Consider the following 18,699-nt stretch of genomic DNA (forward strand, 5'->3'; position numbering starts at 1 on the left):
GAATGTTTTGTCTTTTGTATTTTTTGGTGGAATTTTACGATGCTATTATGGGATGTTACTGTTGCAGAGCGACCTTGCGAGGCAACATCTTTGACCTGTTTGAAATAGCTATCCACATACAAAAAGACCTATGGGACATTTAATAATTCCATAGATAGCACAGACGTTACGTAAACATCTACGGGTTTGATTCCAAGAAAGGACCTGCCTTTTATTTAGGCCCTAATAAGTAGTGCATATTTAGATCTTTTTCCAGTCATTTTCAAATACTGTAATAAATATGCTATAGAACAAGGTACATAGTAGCTAAGTCATTGAATTTTTCAAAATTTCCTTTCGCTACGATTATGTGATCAATTTAACGTGTCAAAGTAGTTTCAGTTAAATGCATGTATTAAAACGATTTCCACGAGGAAGGTGAGATTGTTGGAACACTCCTCGTACTTAACAGTTGAGTTTATGAGAATAATTCTTAAAAATAATTGCTATGGAAAATTCGTCCCTCAAATGTAATCCTACCCGACCCCAAAGATCATGACTGTGTGAATTTGAAACTATACTATCTGAGGTTGTTCACACTAAAGTTACAGCTTTTCTGACCAACTGGTTTTTGAGAAGAATATTTTAAAGTTGTTTCTATATTCATGTGTATTCCTCTGTAAAATATTCGACAAATTCAAATTTGCGCAACTACTTTAAATCAATGTGGATTGACATATATATGGTATCAACACACAATAAACATACCCTGGTTAAAATCTAAAGTATACAATATTTCGTTAGACCAATTTAAGCATTCATGGTATAGCGAGGTACAAAATTCTCCAAAAGATTTAAATTATAGGATTTTTAAATTGCTAAATTTTTTAATCGACTATTGCTCGACAAAAGTCTCAGATTAATCGACTAAGCTAATCGAGTAATATTGACATCCCTAGTTTTGAGAAGAAGATTTTTAAAGATTTCTCGCTTACGTTTATATATTCCTATTAAAAACTGGACCGCCTTTAAGGCCCCCGACCCCTGTGGATAATGAATTGAACAAACCTAAATCTTCAATACCTGGGGATGCTTTTACACAAGTTTCAGCTTTTCGGGTCAAATGTTCTTTAAGAAACAAATTTTTGAAAGATACCAAAAAGTTTTTCGACTTCCCATGTAACTCAAAGAATGCGTGGCCCTTCATTTTACCATACCTGAATTCTCTTCTTCTGAGGATGCTTGTGTCAAGTTTAGTGAAATCGACCTAGTTAAAAGGTGTTCAGAACAGCCACCAGGAGCTTAGATGAACTGAAATAGTGATGTTCAAAGTGCAAGGCTTCGTGTGAATCAGGAAATGGGTTGCGATTGGTGAAAAATTTATATAATTTTCCCCCAATTTTATATTATGAGACTAAAAATATTTACGACTTTGTCAAAAGTAAAACACAATGCTGAATTGCTTTGTTTTTAATAATTTGGCAAATTTGTTTATTTCTTTTATGTGTAATCTTGCTTACAATTTACATGACATATATGCACTGAAATTGCAACTTACTGATAAATAGCCTTTTCCTATTATTTGTTATTGGTTTGAAACCTTAAACCAAATACAATTTTATCCTATTAAAAAGTCTAATTCAGTTCAAAATAGATACAAAAAAGTTTCAAATTACATCACCGTATTAGTTTGTTGACCTTTTTGTACGAATAGAATGCGAATGCTACTTTCTGGTATTAAATAGTCAACAAGCAATAAAAACTGTGTAAATGTTTCAAGGTTTTACTAAAATTAAAAGAGGCTGACTGGAAAATAAATTCATTGAAAAATGTATAATTAAACGCATAGATCAATGATATCAATTTTTAGACGTGACAATAATTAATCTATTTTAGGCCAACATTTAAAGGGGTATCGTCATGAATTGAGCTAAAATTAATTGTTTCTTTTGTAAAAATTCATGACATTCTTTATTAAGATATTTCTAATATGTTTATAAAATTTAAATGTCGCCTGTCGCGAAACACAGAAGTTGCGATTTTTAAAAAAACAAAACAAAAAAACAAAACCAAACAAAAACAAAGCTTGTGTCATAGTTTTGTTTACATGGGTTGCAAAATATTAAAATCTAATGTATATCAGATTTTATCTAATTGATTCAAGATTTTCAAGCTTTATTAACTGTTTTCAACCACTCATTTATTTAAAATGTGATATCATTTTCTCTCAAACAACTAAATGGAAAAAAAAGATAAAATGAGCCTTGTTTAAATAACAAATATTTGGAAGTGTAGCTTGCATTGAAATTAGGAGGCCAATTTTACTTTATTTTAAAATGATTGAAATCCGAAAGTGTTGATTTTCTTTTTAAAAACCTTCCGACACAAATGTAAGCCCTTTCTGAACTCCTTTTATTTGTTTTTCTTTAATCGAAAAACATGTACGTTATTAGTTCAGAACTCAAATTAATATATGATGCAGACTGTACAAATAAAATGTTAAGCAAATATTTTTTCAAGCACACAGTAACAAACCTCTTTAGATATGCTTCAGTCGGAAAAATAGATAAAATGAGAGAAAGAAACAAAAAATGTCTTTTGAATTATAAGCTGTACCCATATTCTAGATTTCATCATACTTTCAATAAACAATCATGTACAGATGATATAAATGTAAAGAAAAAAGTATACCTCTTTCTTTCTATGTGTCAAGCAAACTTTTAAGAATAGCCTTAAACATTATCAATCAAAAATCTCTTTTTTTTCAAAATAGCCTAAAACATTATTAATCGAATTGTATGCTTGTTAGAATGAATTATCGAAAAAAGGAGAAATTGTTTGTCAGAAAAGTTTTTTTAAACACTATTATTGAAAAATGTTTAAAAGGGAGTGCCCATGTCCAATTTCAACTTTTTTCACTCTAATCATAGAGTGATACAGGAGAAACGTAAAAAGTATATGTGTTGATATTTACATGGTATGTGAAAAACATTGATTATTTTAGTGCCTGGGTAGCATCTTGTATGACTTTTTCAGTTAAGTGCAAAGAAAGACAATCCAACGAAACCATTCGAAGAACCCGCCATTTGTTTAAGAGTTAATCCAATTATAAAATATCTAATTAATAAATAACCATGTCATGACACATCATGAATAAGAAACTGACAAGTTTCAAGACGGTTTATAGCCCTTTTTCAGGCACATATGATGTTAGCTCTTGACAATATAGAATAAAGCAAGTTACCTATCATGTCTTTTAGTAAAGCAAAAAGCGAACTCAAAATTGGGAGAAAAGATACCCATAATCCCCTTGCCATGAGTACCGTACCAGCCCTTGGTCCTAAGTAACTGTTATCATGTTGAAATATGAAGATAGTCACCAGTAAAGAGAAGGGGCAATACTTATAACTTAATTATCAGTTGGCAACAGTTTTGGTTTGTTTCGAACAAAATCAAACCAGTTCAAGAAAAGTTTACATTCTTATCCTCAAATATACAAAATGGCCGCACACCCCCTTAACACAACTGCCAACTTAACTTGATTTTTTTTTAGATTATCCACTTCATTCAACATCAAACACAGGTAAGCTTTATAAAAATCTTCTTTTTTTTTTATCTGAACTCAAAATAGAGTGTAATACAACGTCGTGTTGTAAATGTTGAATTAACTGGGTTGCAATGTATACAAAATTTACATCATGACATGGCTGACCACGAAAAATTGTTTAGAATTCATGATATGTTATGTAAATTGAAAAGACACGAACGGTCTTCTCTTTTTAAATTCTGATACGTGATCTGTATATTCTTTCAGAGAATGTAACATTTTGAATTTCGTGTTTCCTATTTTGTATATGTCATTAGCTAAATACCATCTATATTAACATGTCCTATTTAATCATTCTAATGGGGCAAAGTACATATATATTAAATTTGTTTTCATTGGTCTATTTGGCTTGCATCATTTGTCAGACTACGTGAGGTAACATATGGTTTCCCGTTTCACGAATAGAATATTGACCTATGTAAATAGTCTGGAGTCTGACCCTAAACAATGATCAACTAGCATAGTAGGTCAATAAATGGATAATTTAGACGATTCATTGCTTACGCTTAATTCTTTTCTTTATCATATATTGAATAAATCACTGAAATGCTTTCTTTGTGGTTATTGAGGGTGTAAACATTTGTGATGATCAGGACCTTTTTTATATTTCTAATTTATGACATTTACGTGCAAAATACCTGTAAGCTGTTATTTAACAATGCGTTAGTTTGCTCTCTTTTTACGACGTTTGATCTTTGGAAACGCGTGTCACCTATTGTCTTTATATATACATTTAAGGTCAAGATATGTAAGTAAATGTAATTCTTGATGCTTTCGTTGACCAATTCTTGGATGTTATTCAGAATATATGAAAGTTAATCCTTGGTTATACTTCCATCATATAAAGATACCTTACTCTAAGTTTCATTCTCTCATCCAGTCTTAGAATTCGAATGATACATTTACTTTTAGAGTGTGTTATATAGATGACTGTTGCTGAGACTCTTTGCTTAGATGAAGCGCAGGGACTATGTCAGTTTATTCCTTTTAACCAATTGCAAGATGTATAGTTAAGTCTTGAGCTATATATATCAAAATCTATTTTTACTCTGCAGTCAAAAATAAATATTTTGGTGGCAATATAATTATATAATCTTATTTACGAAGTTAAAAAAAATTAAATTAAAGTTTCATAGTATTTATTCCTATATACGAGGTCATTTGTTGTATAATTTGTCTGGCAGTATAAAAAGAACTTCTCATGCTGAAAGGCATGTGTGCATGACATTTTTTTAAAGGCTTTTTCGCCATAAATGATGTTTCTTTGTAAATATGAGTTTCCCTGATGCAAAGCAACGATGACAGGAAATATTGACCTACCCTCATCGTCCTTTCGAATCAAGAACCTTTTCCATCAAAATTAAGATTTTGCATACTTGCGATCGCAACAATAAAATACACGAAACACGGGATGCACATTTTCGGGTCAGATTTCCAAATAAGTTGATAAAACTTCTAAAAATAAATATTTGCCTTTAAAATGCTTTCTAAGAAGATTTAATGCATGTACACTAGAGATATAATTGGACAACCTAGCAATCATTCATTTCAAACATACAAGAGGAAACCACTGAAAAAAAGATGAGAAAGAAAACAAAAACAAAATCCAAGAGATATTCTTAAAAAAAACTATTACAACATTATTCGTAAGTTTATGTTCATCAATCAAAACTACATAGTATTTCCTGACGCATACATAAAATATATGTGGTCACTTACATTTAATATTTACGGCAATACGTCATTAATGAATTAATTTTTATGATACCTTGCCCTCTTTTAGTGAAGTCAGTTTAAACTAAGTTTTTAATTATTTATTAAATTGTCTTGAATTTTTATCTAAATTTAGTCAAATATGGACCCAGTAGAAATAGGCAGAATTTTTGGATGACATTGCATCAAGTATAATCAAATTTCAGATTCGCTTTTGGAATATGCATTAGACGCTTCGCCATATCTTTTTGACACGTACGTTTTCCATCAGTCTTGCTGTCTCTTTAACACAAATAAGTGATTACATGGTAAAAAATGTGCCTTGAAATCAGAGGTGCTTCCCACTGCGGTATAATTACAAATAACGCTTTTATTATATCATTAAGGCATATACATCTCGTGAGCAATTTTTCACTGCTATTATTAAAAGTTTGTGTGCATCTTCGTGCATGTACCTTGTGGCCTTTTTAGTTAAAACCTACTGCTAATATACGTGATAATATTTACTACCAGTAGCTTTTAGAGTAAAAATCACATTTGTTAACGAAGTCATAGTTATAGGGAGAAATGCAACTCTCAAATGATATCAACCTTATAAAATTCAGAGGCTCAAGCCACCTGTTGAGACATACTAATAACAATTTTATTTGAGATAAAAAATTCGGTTAATTTAAGGTTTCTTTTCATACGATTTTCGAAATTCAATATTTTTAAGGACGATTTTTAGAAAATTTGTTCGATGGAAAAAGATTAATTCCCACATCTTTCTCTCACTGACATACAGTATAAAATTGCTGACATATATTGATATCACTATCCGTTGTTATCAAAATTTTTGGACAATTTTTGGCAACCATTTTAAGTTAATATTGGCAGATTTAAAATAGCATCACCTTCGAAAAGCTTAACAATGTGAAGTGAAAGCATTGACTGCGGTGAACCTAGGGGGAAATTAAACTCAAATTTAAGATAGTGAATTAAATTTCATGATGAGAGTGTCAATTTGCGACAAAGGTATTTGATTTGAAGTTTACTACTTAAGTTTGTAAATCTCACAGGCATTCTATTTTTTTTTCCAAAATAATGCTTGAAAAATTCATAACGAACAATTTCTACGAATATAACACAAAAATAGAATTGATACATCTCAGGAGTTGACAAATAGTGACAATGACCACACACCTATCAAGTGTTTGATATCTCAACTCTTTTTTTCATAAGTAATATAATTTTCAAGGGGATTTTTTCTTCAACAGTTGATAACTCAAAGTCGTTTTCATTCGAAAATACTTCAAATATCCGTGGTAAAAATGTCACGAAGAGACCCTAAATATGACAAGAAATTAATTAAACTCTTTAGTTGTAGAAAATTAACATTTTAGCAATAAAAGATTCATATCTAAATCTAGATTGCACAGAAATGTACGATTTCATATAAATTTATAATAAATAACTTTATTTAGTCACCAAATAAGGAGTGGGCGACAGTTAAATTAGAATAGAATTATTTTTGGTACTAATCTCTAATTGAAATTCATACCTTTTTAGGTCTAAAAACAATCAACTTTCATAAATATTTTAATTCAAAATATATGCTTTTGAGAATTGTTCTACAGATATTGCATAACTTAAAATCATTCTGAGAATAAATTGCTCGAGAAAATTTCTGGCATCATAGCAAGATTCAAACTTTTGTACGAAACGAAAAAATGACCTTTACATACAATACACTATGTATTTTTGTAAAACTATTTGTCTTGCAAAAATCCAATGTCACCAGAAGAAAATATTGTCTTCTGTTAGAAACAAGACTAAGATATATTGAAAGAAATGTGAAAAGTCGTAAATTTTACAATGTATAACATTTGTTAACACCTTCACCAATCTGGTTTCAGTAAAAAAAAAGCAACTGCATCTGTTGCAAAGGCTACTCACATTCATAAGGTAAGATACCACAATGAAATAGTTTTTAGGGAATATGATATTGATTCTAGTTTTTAAAAGTTTTATTACCAGCAAATAAACAAAAAGCTTTGTTTTTGTTCACATAAGTCAAATTTTTATTTTACCATTTACATGATATCACTAAAAATTTCTTAAAAAAAAAAAAGATTTCCATATAGATCTACTGTCATCTAGGAAAACAAGTTATTTTTTTCTCTTCATTTTTTTCCTTTCGACTCAGTTTACCAAAATGCAAGAAATGTATAAGATTTTCTTATCTTGTTAGTTTGTATAGTTTCTCTCCTCGCTTTAAGGCGCATTTATTTCAAAAGTTTTGTTCTTGCAGTTGGAAATGATATATTAGAAAAGCGTGTATCCTCACTAAAAAAACCCCTTACATTTTAGATTAATTACCTTTAATCTCGCAGTTCATTATTTATGTTTATACCTGTTTGGTCATACGAAGAGTTAGAAACAAATTGAAAAAACGAAGTAATGCCGTAATAACAAAGGAATGTATACATATTTTTTTCAAAAGATCGCTCTTTAATAATTATTTTTTTCTGAATATGTACTTTGCGTTTCGCATGTCTTTAAAATGCAGTTTACTATGTCTTAACTGCACCTGAGTATTGTATAAAATAATAAAATTGTCTGTAAGTCACTTTAATACAATACTAAGCAACAAAATGTATATTTAGAGTCGCTATCCTGTAAACCATTTAGCATAAATTTCTTTGAACATTACGTGCGTCACTTAACACTCCACCTTTCTATTATTGTCAGGAAGGTAAAGGCTAATGCGACAATCTTCATAGTGCATATCATTTTAAACCGAAAATCAAACGACATTTTGACAGTTTGTACACAAACATAATATACTATAACTTACCTTAACTTCCGCTGGGGATGAAATGTAATCTCAAAGAAATAAATTGATACTAGTTTTGGACGCAAATAAAAACTAAATTAAAAAATTCAATGAAAAATAAAAAGTTACTTACGCGGTCATCTGTTGACATATGCGATGATTCGTTGTTATAATAAGGTGCAGCCGTGGGTCAAATTATGCACAGCGTTCTTTCAACTGTATATTATTGTAATCGCATTTTATTCAATCCAATTTCCATTCTCAAGCTTTAACCGCAACTGAAAATGTTAATGGCGTATATGTAAATGATTCATAAATGAAATTCATTATCCAATTTGGATGCTCCGACACCTTTGCTTTAGCTCTGGACATAGTAGGTATGTTTTTCTTGTTCTTTTTGAAATAGAAGATGAAACATTTACGGTCAAGATGGTGTTTACAACTTTAAAAAAAATATATAACAGATGTCATAGCGTTTTTTCAAAGATGTTAAATATTTGCTTTGTTGTTTTAGTATTGTTTTATAATCGTTTTATTTACAGGAAATATTTTGGTCGATGTAATTGATCCCCATTAACATCTATTGATGTAAATTCTTATAACAGAAGAATTTAAATGAGAATCATTTCTTTAGAATTGAAAATAGTAACTTTGATAACTTTTATTTATGAATATTAAAACATAATGTTTGTTAGATCTGATTTTGAATAGACAACAAAGGTGTGGGCCTAAAAGGAAATATTAGTTTGATTTTTTAATTAACTGGCATTCCATGTAACGATATGAACTTGATCATGATATGTTAATTTATGACCGAGGCGTGACTTTTTTAACAGACTTTCAATTTTAAGCTTTTTCCGATGGTTCTCTATTAATAACTTTTGGTCACGATTTGTCTCTCATTATATTGATTAGAGTATTTGTATTCGATTCCAGTTTTAAATTAGAAGATAACAGTTAGGATTTACATGTATTTTTGTTAATATAAAAAATCATCTCAAGATTTTTCGCTATTTTTATGTATGTTAATTATCAGATATAATATCCATAATTTTCATATAACAATAAATGTTGACTGGATCATTTTTCTGTCAACCAAAGTTGACTAGCTATTTATGATAGCGGTTACATATTTGCCCCCACGAAAAGCTAGCAAATATGGAAATAAAGTCGATTGAAGACAATTATTTATCCCAAAAATATACGCAAAGAATGTTTTTATGAAGCAAGACAAAATAATTATATAAGGACGTGACTCTGTGTATTCACACGAATGACTGCCCAGTGCAGCTCTCCAGTTATGTAATATTAAATCTTTTTGTACACTTCAATGTCAAACATTAAATCTGTTATTCCTAGTCGGGAAAATAAATGCCACAGGAGAGTAGGGTTTTTCTAGGACATTTCAAACTTTTGTTTGCATTTATTTGAATCACATTAGTGGTAAATATTTTCATATGAATTGTAACCGCTCATATTTTCTACAGAGGTGTATCATGCAACGAGCCGCAAAATATAACACGTCGACATATTATATATTCTCCGATTTCCGGGTTTTTCTTTCTTTTCTTTTACCGATTGATATTCAATATTCTCATTTTTAAATGGTCATCTTTATTTATGCATATTTTTGTAGCCTTGGTTATGAAGAATTTTAATAGACATTGTCTAAACAGTGGTAATTTTTTATGGAAACGCAGACGTGTTATAATTAAGTAAAAGTTTGTCCATGATAATATAGTCATAATATGTCACAAAACGAAGAAATTTTATCCGTGAAAAGTGTCTCCTCCATTCAGCAGTATCAAACATTTCATGTGAGACTTTGTGGTGAGGCCAAAATGTACTTTGTCTAAATGAACAAATTGTAATTTGCAAACTAAAATGAATAAAAATGGGATCATGAATTTTTATTGCTTTTTAATTGCTGCAAAACGATGCAGGTTACGATTTGGAATTATTTAAGTGAAAGTGGTTTCACCAACATAGATATTTATACCAATAGGTTGATGTGGCATCTGGCATTTTATGAGCAGCATTGTGAAATAAATAACTCACACAGGATATTTGATTACATCTTTCAGGATTTTTCCTCATTCATTGAGATGGATATTTTTTGTGACGTTTGGTGCGAGTATTTATCCAAATTTCATTGGGTCGACCACTGATTGTTCCCTTAAGTTATTTTATCCCCATTACAAACTACTATATTTTTGTTTATCACTTTTTTTCTTTTGCATAGTTTTTTGTAAATGCATTATTTTTATTTCATCCTTGTTAATTAGATTAATTTGTTTGAAGATATAATCGACTTCAATCAGATAGTGAAAAACTCAAAGAAACACGACATTTTCCAGGACCCTTTTGCAAAAGAGTACAGTAAAAAAAAAAAAAGCCCAGACATATCTTTTAACATACGCATAACATTTCCTTTGTTTGGGAGCAAAGGTACTTTTTTTAATTCTTAAACATGTAAACGAGCTCATCACGTAAACGACCTCAAGAACTTTGACAGAACCCCTCCTTTTTTCACGCTGTAAAACTCAACCTTTTATAGAAAGAATTTTGCACAACGTGCTTTATGAAACAGGCAATTCTGTTATAATTCTAATTTATAAAGCTTTTAAAAGCCCTCTTACTCAGAATAAAGAGAAACGGACCTTCAACTTTCTATGAAGACCTAATTGGTCAATGTAAAGCGCTGTTCACTGAAACACAAACCAGCTGTTGAAACTGAAATCGGTTTTGGGACGTTCCTTCGCCATCGTCATAAATGTCATGGCGGTTGTTGAACAAATACAAAGGAGTCGGTGTTTACAAGAATAAACCGTGGAGGCGTCCACATAATACAAACCACCTCTCTAGATATCTCTATTTTTGCTTACATCATAGCACGTTTCACCTAATTTGGTTTTTGGGCTGGTTCTTTTTATAAATTGCGTACATTCATACTTAATATGGGCGTTCGTAGTTTTTAACACTTCATGTGTCTTGAATTTGTAAAGCAACAAAATATACAATTTATACAGATGGTCAATTTTAATTTTGTTTTTTCCGGTATAATAATTCACGCATATGTCTTTTTTCCCAAAAGATTTGAATTCTCATATTTTTATCATTTTCAAAAACCTTCTGTATTACTCGTATTGCGTGTCACGAATGCTTTTAAATTTTTAATCTTAAATCAATGAGTGTAATAGCATTCATAATTTAATAAAAGAATTTAAGAGGATAAATACTTGTCTATTCAAATATTACATATAAATTCAGTATTTGTTCTCCGTGACAAATGTTTTCTAAATAAGAAAGCTAACGTATCTTTCTCGGGTTCCCGTTTCCACATCTCATTCTTGCTATTCGTAAATATATGTACATGTACGTTTTTACCAAAACAACATGCATTCGTTTGAAAGAAAAAGACCAAAGAATTCTTTTACGCTAGGCTCACGTCTACTTTGCCTCTGCTTGAAGGACACGACTGAAAATTAAAAAAAAAAATCTTCCGGGTTTTGCATTACAAACGACATGAAAATACATGGATGTTGAAAAAAAAATTGGCAAAGTCTCCTGATGTTTTCCGCATTATTAAGATATAATGTGCACTTACATCAAATTTTCCTGGTTAAAAAGGAGTGTCACAGCAAAAACTGTTTTTTTTTCCTTATTAATTTCAACATTTAAAAATTTAATTACAACTTTTCTTAATTAATTAATGGGTCCCTATATTTATTAACAGAAATTCGAGATTAATTGACGGGAAACAGGATCTTGACACAGACTATAGATGCATTATTTATTTCTGTTGCGACCAGAGTTCCGTAGATTTTGCTTGATTATCATTCATCATATCCATTTGTTTTTTATGCTTAAGAAATCTATCAAATTATATACGAGATCATTAAAAAGTCAAATAATGAGTGTCAAGATGTCACACATAAATAGAACGTAAAAAGTACTAAAAAAAAATAAAGGTGTGACGAAATGATATATGAATCAATCAATTAAATAGCTGCTACACTAATGGTACATCAATCGCATACTAAACAATACCAATTGACTTTGATATCGAAATCATTGCAATGTTTTGTATATTGTTCATTATGTGAGGATGCATACAAAAAATGCATATAACACCTGAATACACAGTAAAAAAGACTTTTTTCAGGAATCATTTTAAGACATGCAGCTGTAAATTATTACTTAGCTGTCTTCTTTTGTCAAGTTGTACAGTTTTTAATGGAAACAACCATTCATGATCATAAATGACATGTTTTTTGAGTGAGATTCTAGATGCGTTTGTGACAAATGAAAGCAATTAAAAACTTTCTTCCTAATTTCTAATTCTTACATATTTACCCCCCAAAAATTAAGCCGATATTCTTGTCTTTGATAGAAAATGTCACCACTGCGTCCGTTTGTATTGCTGTCCCTTTTTGGAGTTGGTAAGTACAAAACAATTCACCATACTAAACTAACAAGACCATCAGTATCCTATGACATCAAATGTTATCATCCAATTGAAATAAAGACTTCCATCTGTTTGTGGTCAAACACACCTTTTCATCTCTATATCATATCATACCATACTAAACCAACTTACCCTCTTCGCCAAATTGTTTCATCAGTTTTATATACATGTACATATATTTGCATTTGTCAGTGTTTTTGTCTGTGATAACAATTGATTTTGTAATTATAGTCCATTGAATTTAAATGACGTATTGTTGAGGCGCAAGCAAAGTTTGCATAGTAAACAAAATATAGTTTTTAATCGTGCAACTGCTGAAAACTATTTAAGAAATAAGGAATCATTCTTTAAGTATTATGAGGTGATAATTTTGGTCGGGTCGTGATCAAATCCAATAAAGCCCGAAGGGCTTTATGATAGATTTGATCACGCCCCGACCGAAATTATCACCTCATAATATTTTTAAAATGATTCCTTATTACTTATATTCATATAATTTTAAGCCATCGCACGATTAAATATTTACATATAAATAAGCAAACCCCGCTGGCGCCTCAATTTGGCGTCATTTGAAGTTATGGGTTATATATAGTACAAAATCGATACGTAGTGTTATCACAGGCAAAGACACTGGAAAATGTAAATATATAAATATAAGCAATAAGGAACAATTCTTTGAATATCATGAGGTAATAATTTCTGTAGGGCGTGATCAGATCTATTATAAAGCCCAATTTGATCACGCTCCGAATGAAATTATCACCTTATAAATACTTAAAGAATGATTTCTTATTCCTTAAGTAAAAGCATTTGCAATAAATAAATAAAATGGAACTTGCAGCCATTTATCAGAAAGAGGGCTCTTTGTTTGTAGCATCGGGGCTTTCTTGCAACTGCCTTGATCTCGTAACCTTCCTTATAAATTTTAAGCGACATCGATTGTTTTAATACATATTTTTATTATCATTTTTTTTTATCATGGATTTGAAAAATAAAAGTGTTTGTATAATACTGCCTTGGTTTTACTTCTGTTTAAATATAAATAGCGAATTTATTCTGAATGTCCATTCAGTGCTTTGGAATCTGCATTAATACGTTTCAAAAAATTTACACCAATTAATACAAAAATATGAAACTTTCGTTTACTGTGTTTAAATGATAGCTTTTGCTGTTTGAATTCAATTTTTGAATGATCATGATTAGCTTTTACAAATAAAAAACCTACGTAAACAAAGTATAAAAGTTTTTATTTTGATAAAGGAAAATTAAATATGTTTACTTATTATGACCTCTGCTACTTTGTTTGTTTCAGGCCTAGCAAGCTTTAACTGCTTGAACCCCGGCTATGACTGCAAGAACAATGGCCTGTGTGACTATTTTGGCCGCTGTAAATGTCCCCCGGGATACCAAGGTTACGATTGTGGACTAGATTCCTGTAAGTCTCCAGTTTTCTTGGTTTCAGAAAGCAAAAAAATTATAAAAATTCTGAGACCTTGACGAAATGAAGTAGACAGGCATAAAGATATTGCTCATTTTCGTGTTTTTTCAAATGGGTGTTTTCAGCATGCCAGTTTAGGGTAAAGGATTGCAAGTAAAAATAGAGTTTTTTGGCATTATGTTCGGAATAAATGCACCACATGTTCCTATGTGGCATCTGTGAAATATCATATTTATCAATCTTTTTAACATGGGGCATTTCTCAGAAGATTTTATCATCAAGAAAAGGTGTTCATGTGAAAACAGCAACGGAAATGCAGCAAAAATAATATAATATATGGAGTTAGGAGAACAGTTCATACGTGCCGGGTGACTCGTGCACACTTATCACTGTGTAAAGTGTCATCCTCAAGATTTACAAAGATACGCCTTTTCTCATGAACAATGACTTTAGTTTTGTTGTATAAGACTTGCAAAAGGTTTAACGCGCACATTTCATGCCAAGTTTTCTTATTCCATCGAGTTCAATAAGGTCTCGTTTCTTATTTCGTATTTTTGCACTAATTTTTATGAATTGGGAAAGTCATATAAATCTTAACAAAAAAGAGCCCCTCACGTACATTTCGCATCAACGAGACGCCTGCATTAGTCAGCCCCTGTCTCCTTTTTGTAGCCACCATTTCCAGTTCTGCAGATTGTCGGGCAACATGTGTCAATAAGGGGATCTGCCACAGCAACACTGTGTGTTACTGCACCGACGACTTCGTGGGGCCACAATGTGAAGTCCCAGTCCGTGAGTTTCCATTCAATATCCATTCGTTTGCGGGATTTTAAAAACTTGTTTAATTTAAATTTTGCACTTTTTGGTGTAAGGTTTTTGTCTTTAACCTCTTTTATTAAACATTTCTAATTCTTATTTCTTATTTCTGCTAAAAGTGAATATCATCTTTTCCATTCAATATGTAGGTGGTGTTTGTTTTTTTTTTTAAATAAAAGGAATCTTACTTTAAAATTTTTTTAACGATTTTTTTGGTTGTAATTCTAGTTAGTGCCCAGTGTGGCCTCAACACGGTCAAAGTTCAAGGTTATCAGCCACTGACCTTCCGTGGCGAAATGTACCTTAAGCAGAGCATGTTTAGCTGTCAGCTCAGGGAAATGGTTTCCGATATTCCGGGAATGAGACTGTTTGAATTGGAAATCCCACATCGGGCTATCACACCCTGTGCCCTTACAAAAACTCAAAACAATGAGGTATACTAGTACTACTTCAACCATTTACAGTCCTGATTCACTTTCCAAGATATACATGTATAAAACAAAAAAGTATTATAAGAACCGTACAGAATTTATTGCAAAACTAAATAAAAAGAAGCCCTTCCAAAAATTATGTAACATCTCACAGTGTCAAATTCGAAGACTGCTAAAAGTCTGGCCTGGCGCGTTGTATGAGTAATTTATATACCTTTCTGATTCCTCTTGTAGACTGGGGACACGATATATGAGGTAGAGGTCGCTACCTCCCACAACAAGGGGTTCTTCAGCATGTCTGACACTGTGCATTCCGTCAACTGTGTCTACGAAGCCAGGTATGTAAAACATCCTCCCAATAATGCATGTTAGTGGGTTTTATCGAGGATAAACCGAGAGATCTAAACAAAATGCATTATACATTTACAGGCGCATTGGAGAAAACCCGAAGGATGTTACCAAGGCCATGAACCCGTTCAAAGTGACGCTCATGAACGACAATAATGAACCACTTCAGCAGGTTCAGCGCGGGGATCCCTATTTCTTCAATGTTGAAAGTAGCGGTAAATTTCCAGGTAAATGATTCATGATTTGCCATTGATTGTCATGTAACTAAAAGTCTTTCCCCTTTTTTTGTAAGTAAATCTTAGTACTTGTAATATTATTCAGTGTATTTTTTCAAAAATTGCGGTAAGTATAAAACAACGCAAATGATTTTATATGTTGTATTATAGTTTACAAATACTGTCTGGGATTGAAGGCAATATTGATTATATTAGCCCCCAATTCAAAGGACGAAATATTGACCGACGCGAAACTACATAGGAAATGCTCATACTTAACATCCTTTATAATTGCAACCTAATTGCCTTTTTGGATCTGTAGTATGCTAACATTTTTATCTGTTAAAACCGTTGCTCAGTTGTAATATTCTAATTTTAGATATGAAAGGTACTCGATTGAGTTATCTGGAAGCTTATTCCGTTGACCAACAGACAGGGAATGTGAAATCTGTAAAACTAATAGAAGACGAGTAAGTGACACTGTTTCATATATTCTACGATTATGAACAGAGAGGGGCGAGGCTTTTGTGAAATAGAATTTGATAAGTATGTATTTATAACTTGAAAAAAACCCGACTTGCACGTCATGCACTTACAATTACTAGCTTTACCAAGGAACCATCAAAGACCTTGGAAGGTGGAATTGAAATTTGATTTGGTTTTGCAATTCAATTAATATAAAATTCCAAGGAAATGTTGGAAATAACGTTTTGACCAAAAAAATAAAAAATTCTCAAAAATCTCATGAAGTTATTAGTACATGTATCGGATCCTGAAATAATGTATCCATAATCTGACACTCATGCACAAAATGTACTCAAATGGAAATGAGTGCTTATTTGTATTCTAAATATATGCATTTTTAAAATATAATGTTGAATTTTTGTGTTTTCCCGATATTTTTCTACATACATTATTAAGTTCAAATTGTGTTTAACATGAATACCTAAAGAAATTTCTAGAGAAGTCGCACGGCATTAAGATGTTAAACATTTGTGATTTTGTAACAGGTGCCCGGTTAGAAATACAATCACAGATTACGCAGTATCCATCTCCAATGAAGAGAATTCCAGGGCCGGTTCCTTCATAGGCAGGGGGAAAATCGAGAGCTTTAACATTCTAGACCAAGAACCAATCCGTTTGGACTACCGTGCCAAAATCTGTAAAGGCCAATGCAGACAGGTGTTTATCTTTATATGTATAGCCATTATGACATATCAGTATTAACATTATTACTTATTAGTTTTGTTACTAACCGCCTTTGGAAATATATTTTTATAGACAGTAACACAATAAAAAATTGTCTTGTTTTATTGTGGACCAAAACTTTTTGTATCTAAATGAATCTGAGAGAGAGAAAAAAAAACCATGAAAAAGACTTTAGAGCGGTTTTTTTTGCCACCTATAATTTTATATATGCCGTTATAGAAATAAAGACGGCGATCACGTGACACATTTTATCAAAAGCCGTTGCGTTATTTAGTCAATTGCTATACCATAAGATTTGATACTTTTTCGATATACCATTGAATGAGAAGTGTACCCCCTGATCGAAAAACCTTAGCTCCCCCTATTTTTATTTTTGTTGCAAAGTTAGACCTAACTATTAGGCACAAAGCATCAGAGAGGGTTCAGCCCCCCCCCCCACTTTTTCTCGCAGGAAAGATAATTGTTCCTTTAAATTAAAATTGAAAAGATAGAAATGTTGAGATGTTGGAGTCATAGGTATACTAGCCCCCCCCCCCCCTCCGGGTAAGGAATTTCAAGATTTGGGAAAAAATATTTGGTAGGTAAGAATTTTGGGGGGGGGGGGAACTATAGGTAACCCCCCCCCCCCCCCCCCACGGATTATGATTTTCATGGTTTTAGGAATTAGGTTTTTTTTTATTTTTTTGTTTGTCAAGTAGTCAAACCCCCCCCCCCCCCCGCGACTTTCAATTTGCTTTCGACGCCACTGCTAAAAGCAGAGAATCTTTCAGAATTGGTTAATGCTATTTGATTTCCACATGCTTTTTTTTTATTAGGTTCAGTTTTACTGAAGACGGTTCTTTATGAGGTTTTTTGGTGATGGTAATTGATGTCACAATGAATTATTTAAAATTCATTTTTCATGACCAATAAATGATTTTTTTTTCCCCTTTTAGGCTGTGTGTAATTCTCCTACACCCATGCGAATACCAAGAAAGACACCATTCGAGCATTTGATGAACCCTATTGACATTGTGTAATTGTGTACCCTTGCAATTCTGTTATTCCAAACTTCATACTCATAAACTCTGTACCCAGGAATGAGCCAGAAGGCTTTTTTCCCTTTTGTTACTATCAAGTCGTGTGGAAATAAAAATTCTAATTTGTTTGAATAACGTTTCATTATGTAAACTACAAACAAAGAATTTATAATTGAATGTCTGCTTAATAAACAACTTATTGCGGTTCTATATATACTTGAACAAAATATGTGGTATAGGTTTAAACAATGTTGTGAATGTTTCTAAATATTTTTATAAGTGGGATACACGCATCAATTCATTTTAATACGAAAAGTGATTTGCATGCGATTAATATAAGTGAGTGTTGGAAAATACAATTCCATCTCTTAATTCTAGATCTATTGGTAAAGATATGTTTCCTCTCTGGTCGTTATAAACTGGTTTTTGTTTTGTTACATGTCACTAGTGATTTTTTCCTCGCTTTTTCTTTACAATATTGTTACGCATGTTTCACAAGAATGCCACACAATAGCAATAAATTACTGTGTTTCCACATGAATGTTTTCAATGTTTTTTAAATTGTTGATAGCATGCGCGTGCATGATTTTCTTGTAAAAATTAATATTATATATATATTTCATTTATTATATTAAACGTTC

The 18,699-nt window shown here is 31.6% G+C and overlaps 2 protein-coding genes across 2 annotated transcripts in view; one reads left to right on the forward strand and one right to left on the reverse strand.

The window, feature by feature from the left end:
• The window catches only part of LOC105335295 (gigasin-2), a 24,418-nt gene extending 16,066 nt beyond the window's left edge, over positions 1-8,352 (reverse strand). Inside the window, exon 1 of the mRNA XM_066086175.1 lies at positions 8,248-8,352. Coding sequence (XP_065942247.1) covers positions 8,248-8,255 — 8 coding nt within the window. The 5' untranslated portion in view covers positions 8,256-8,352. The remainder of the gene's footprint in view (positions 1-8,247) is intronic.
• LOC105335268 (EGF-like domain-containing protein 2) lies at positions 7,220-18,595 on the forward strand. Its single transcript, XM_011439101.4, has 10 exons — positions 7,220-7,243; positions 12,508-12,556; positions 13,895-14,017; positions 14,693-14,812; positions 15,065-15,270; positions 15,502-15,605; positions 15,697-15,842; positions 16,210-16,300; positions 16,841-17,012; positions 17,975-18,595. Exons 2-10 carry the CDS (start codon positions 12,511-12,513, stop codon positions 18,056-18,058), a joined length of 1,092 nt encoding a protein of 363 aa, XP_011437403.3. The 5' UTR covers positions 7,220-7,243; positions 12,508-12,510; the 3' UTR covers positions 18,059-18,595.
• The last annotated feature ends 104 nt before the right edge of the window (positions 18,596-18,699 follow it).

This window comes from Magallana gigas, chromosome 5 (assembly GCF_963853765.1).
Source record: "Magallana gigas chromosome 5, xbMagGiga1.1, whole genome shotgun sequence".
In the NCBI taxonomy this organism is placed as follows: domain Eukaryota; kingdom Metazoa; phylum Mollusca; class Bivalvia; order Ostreida; family Ostreidae; genus Magallana; species Magallana gigas.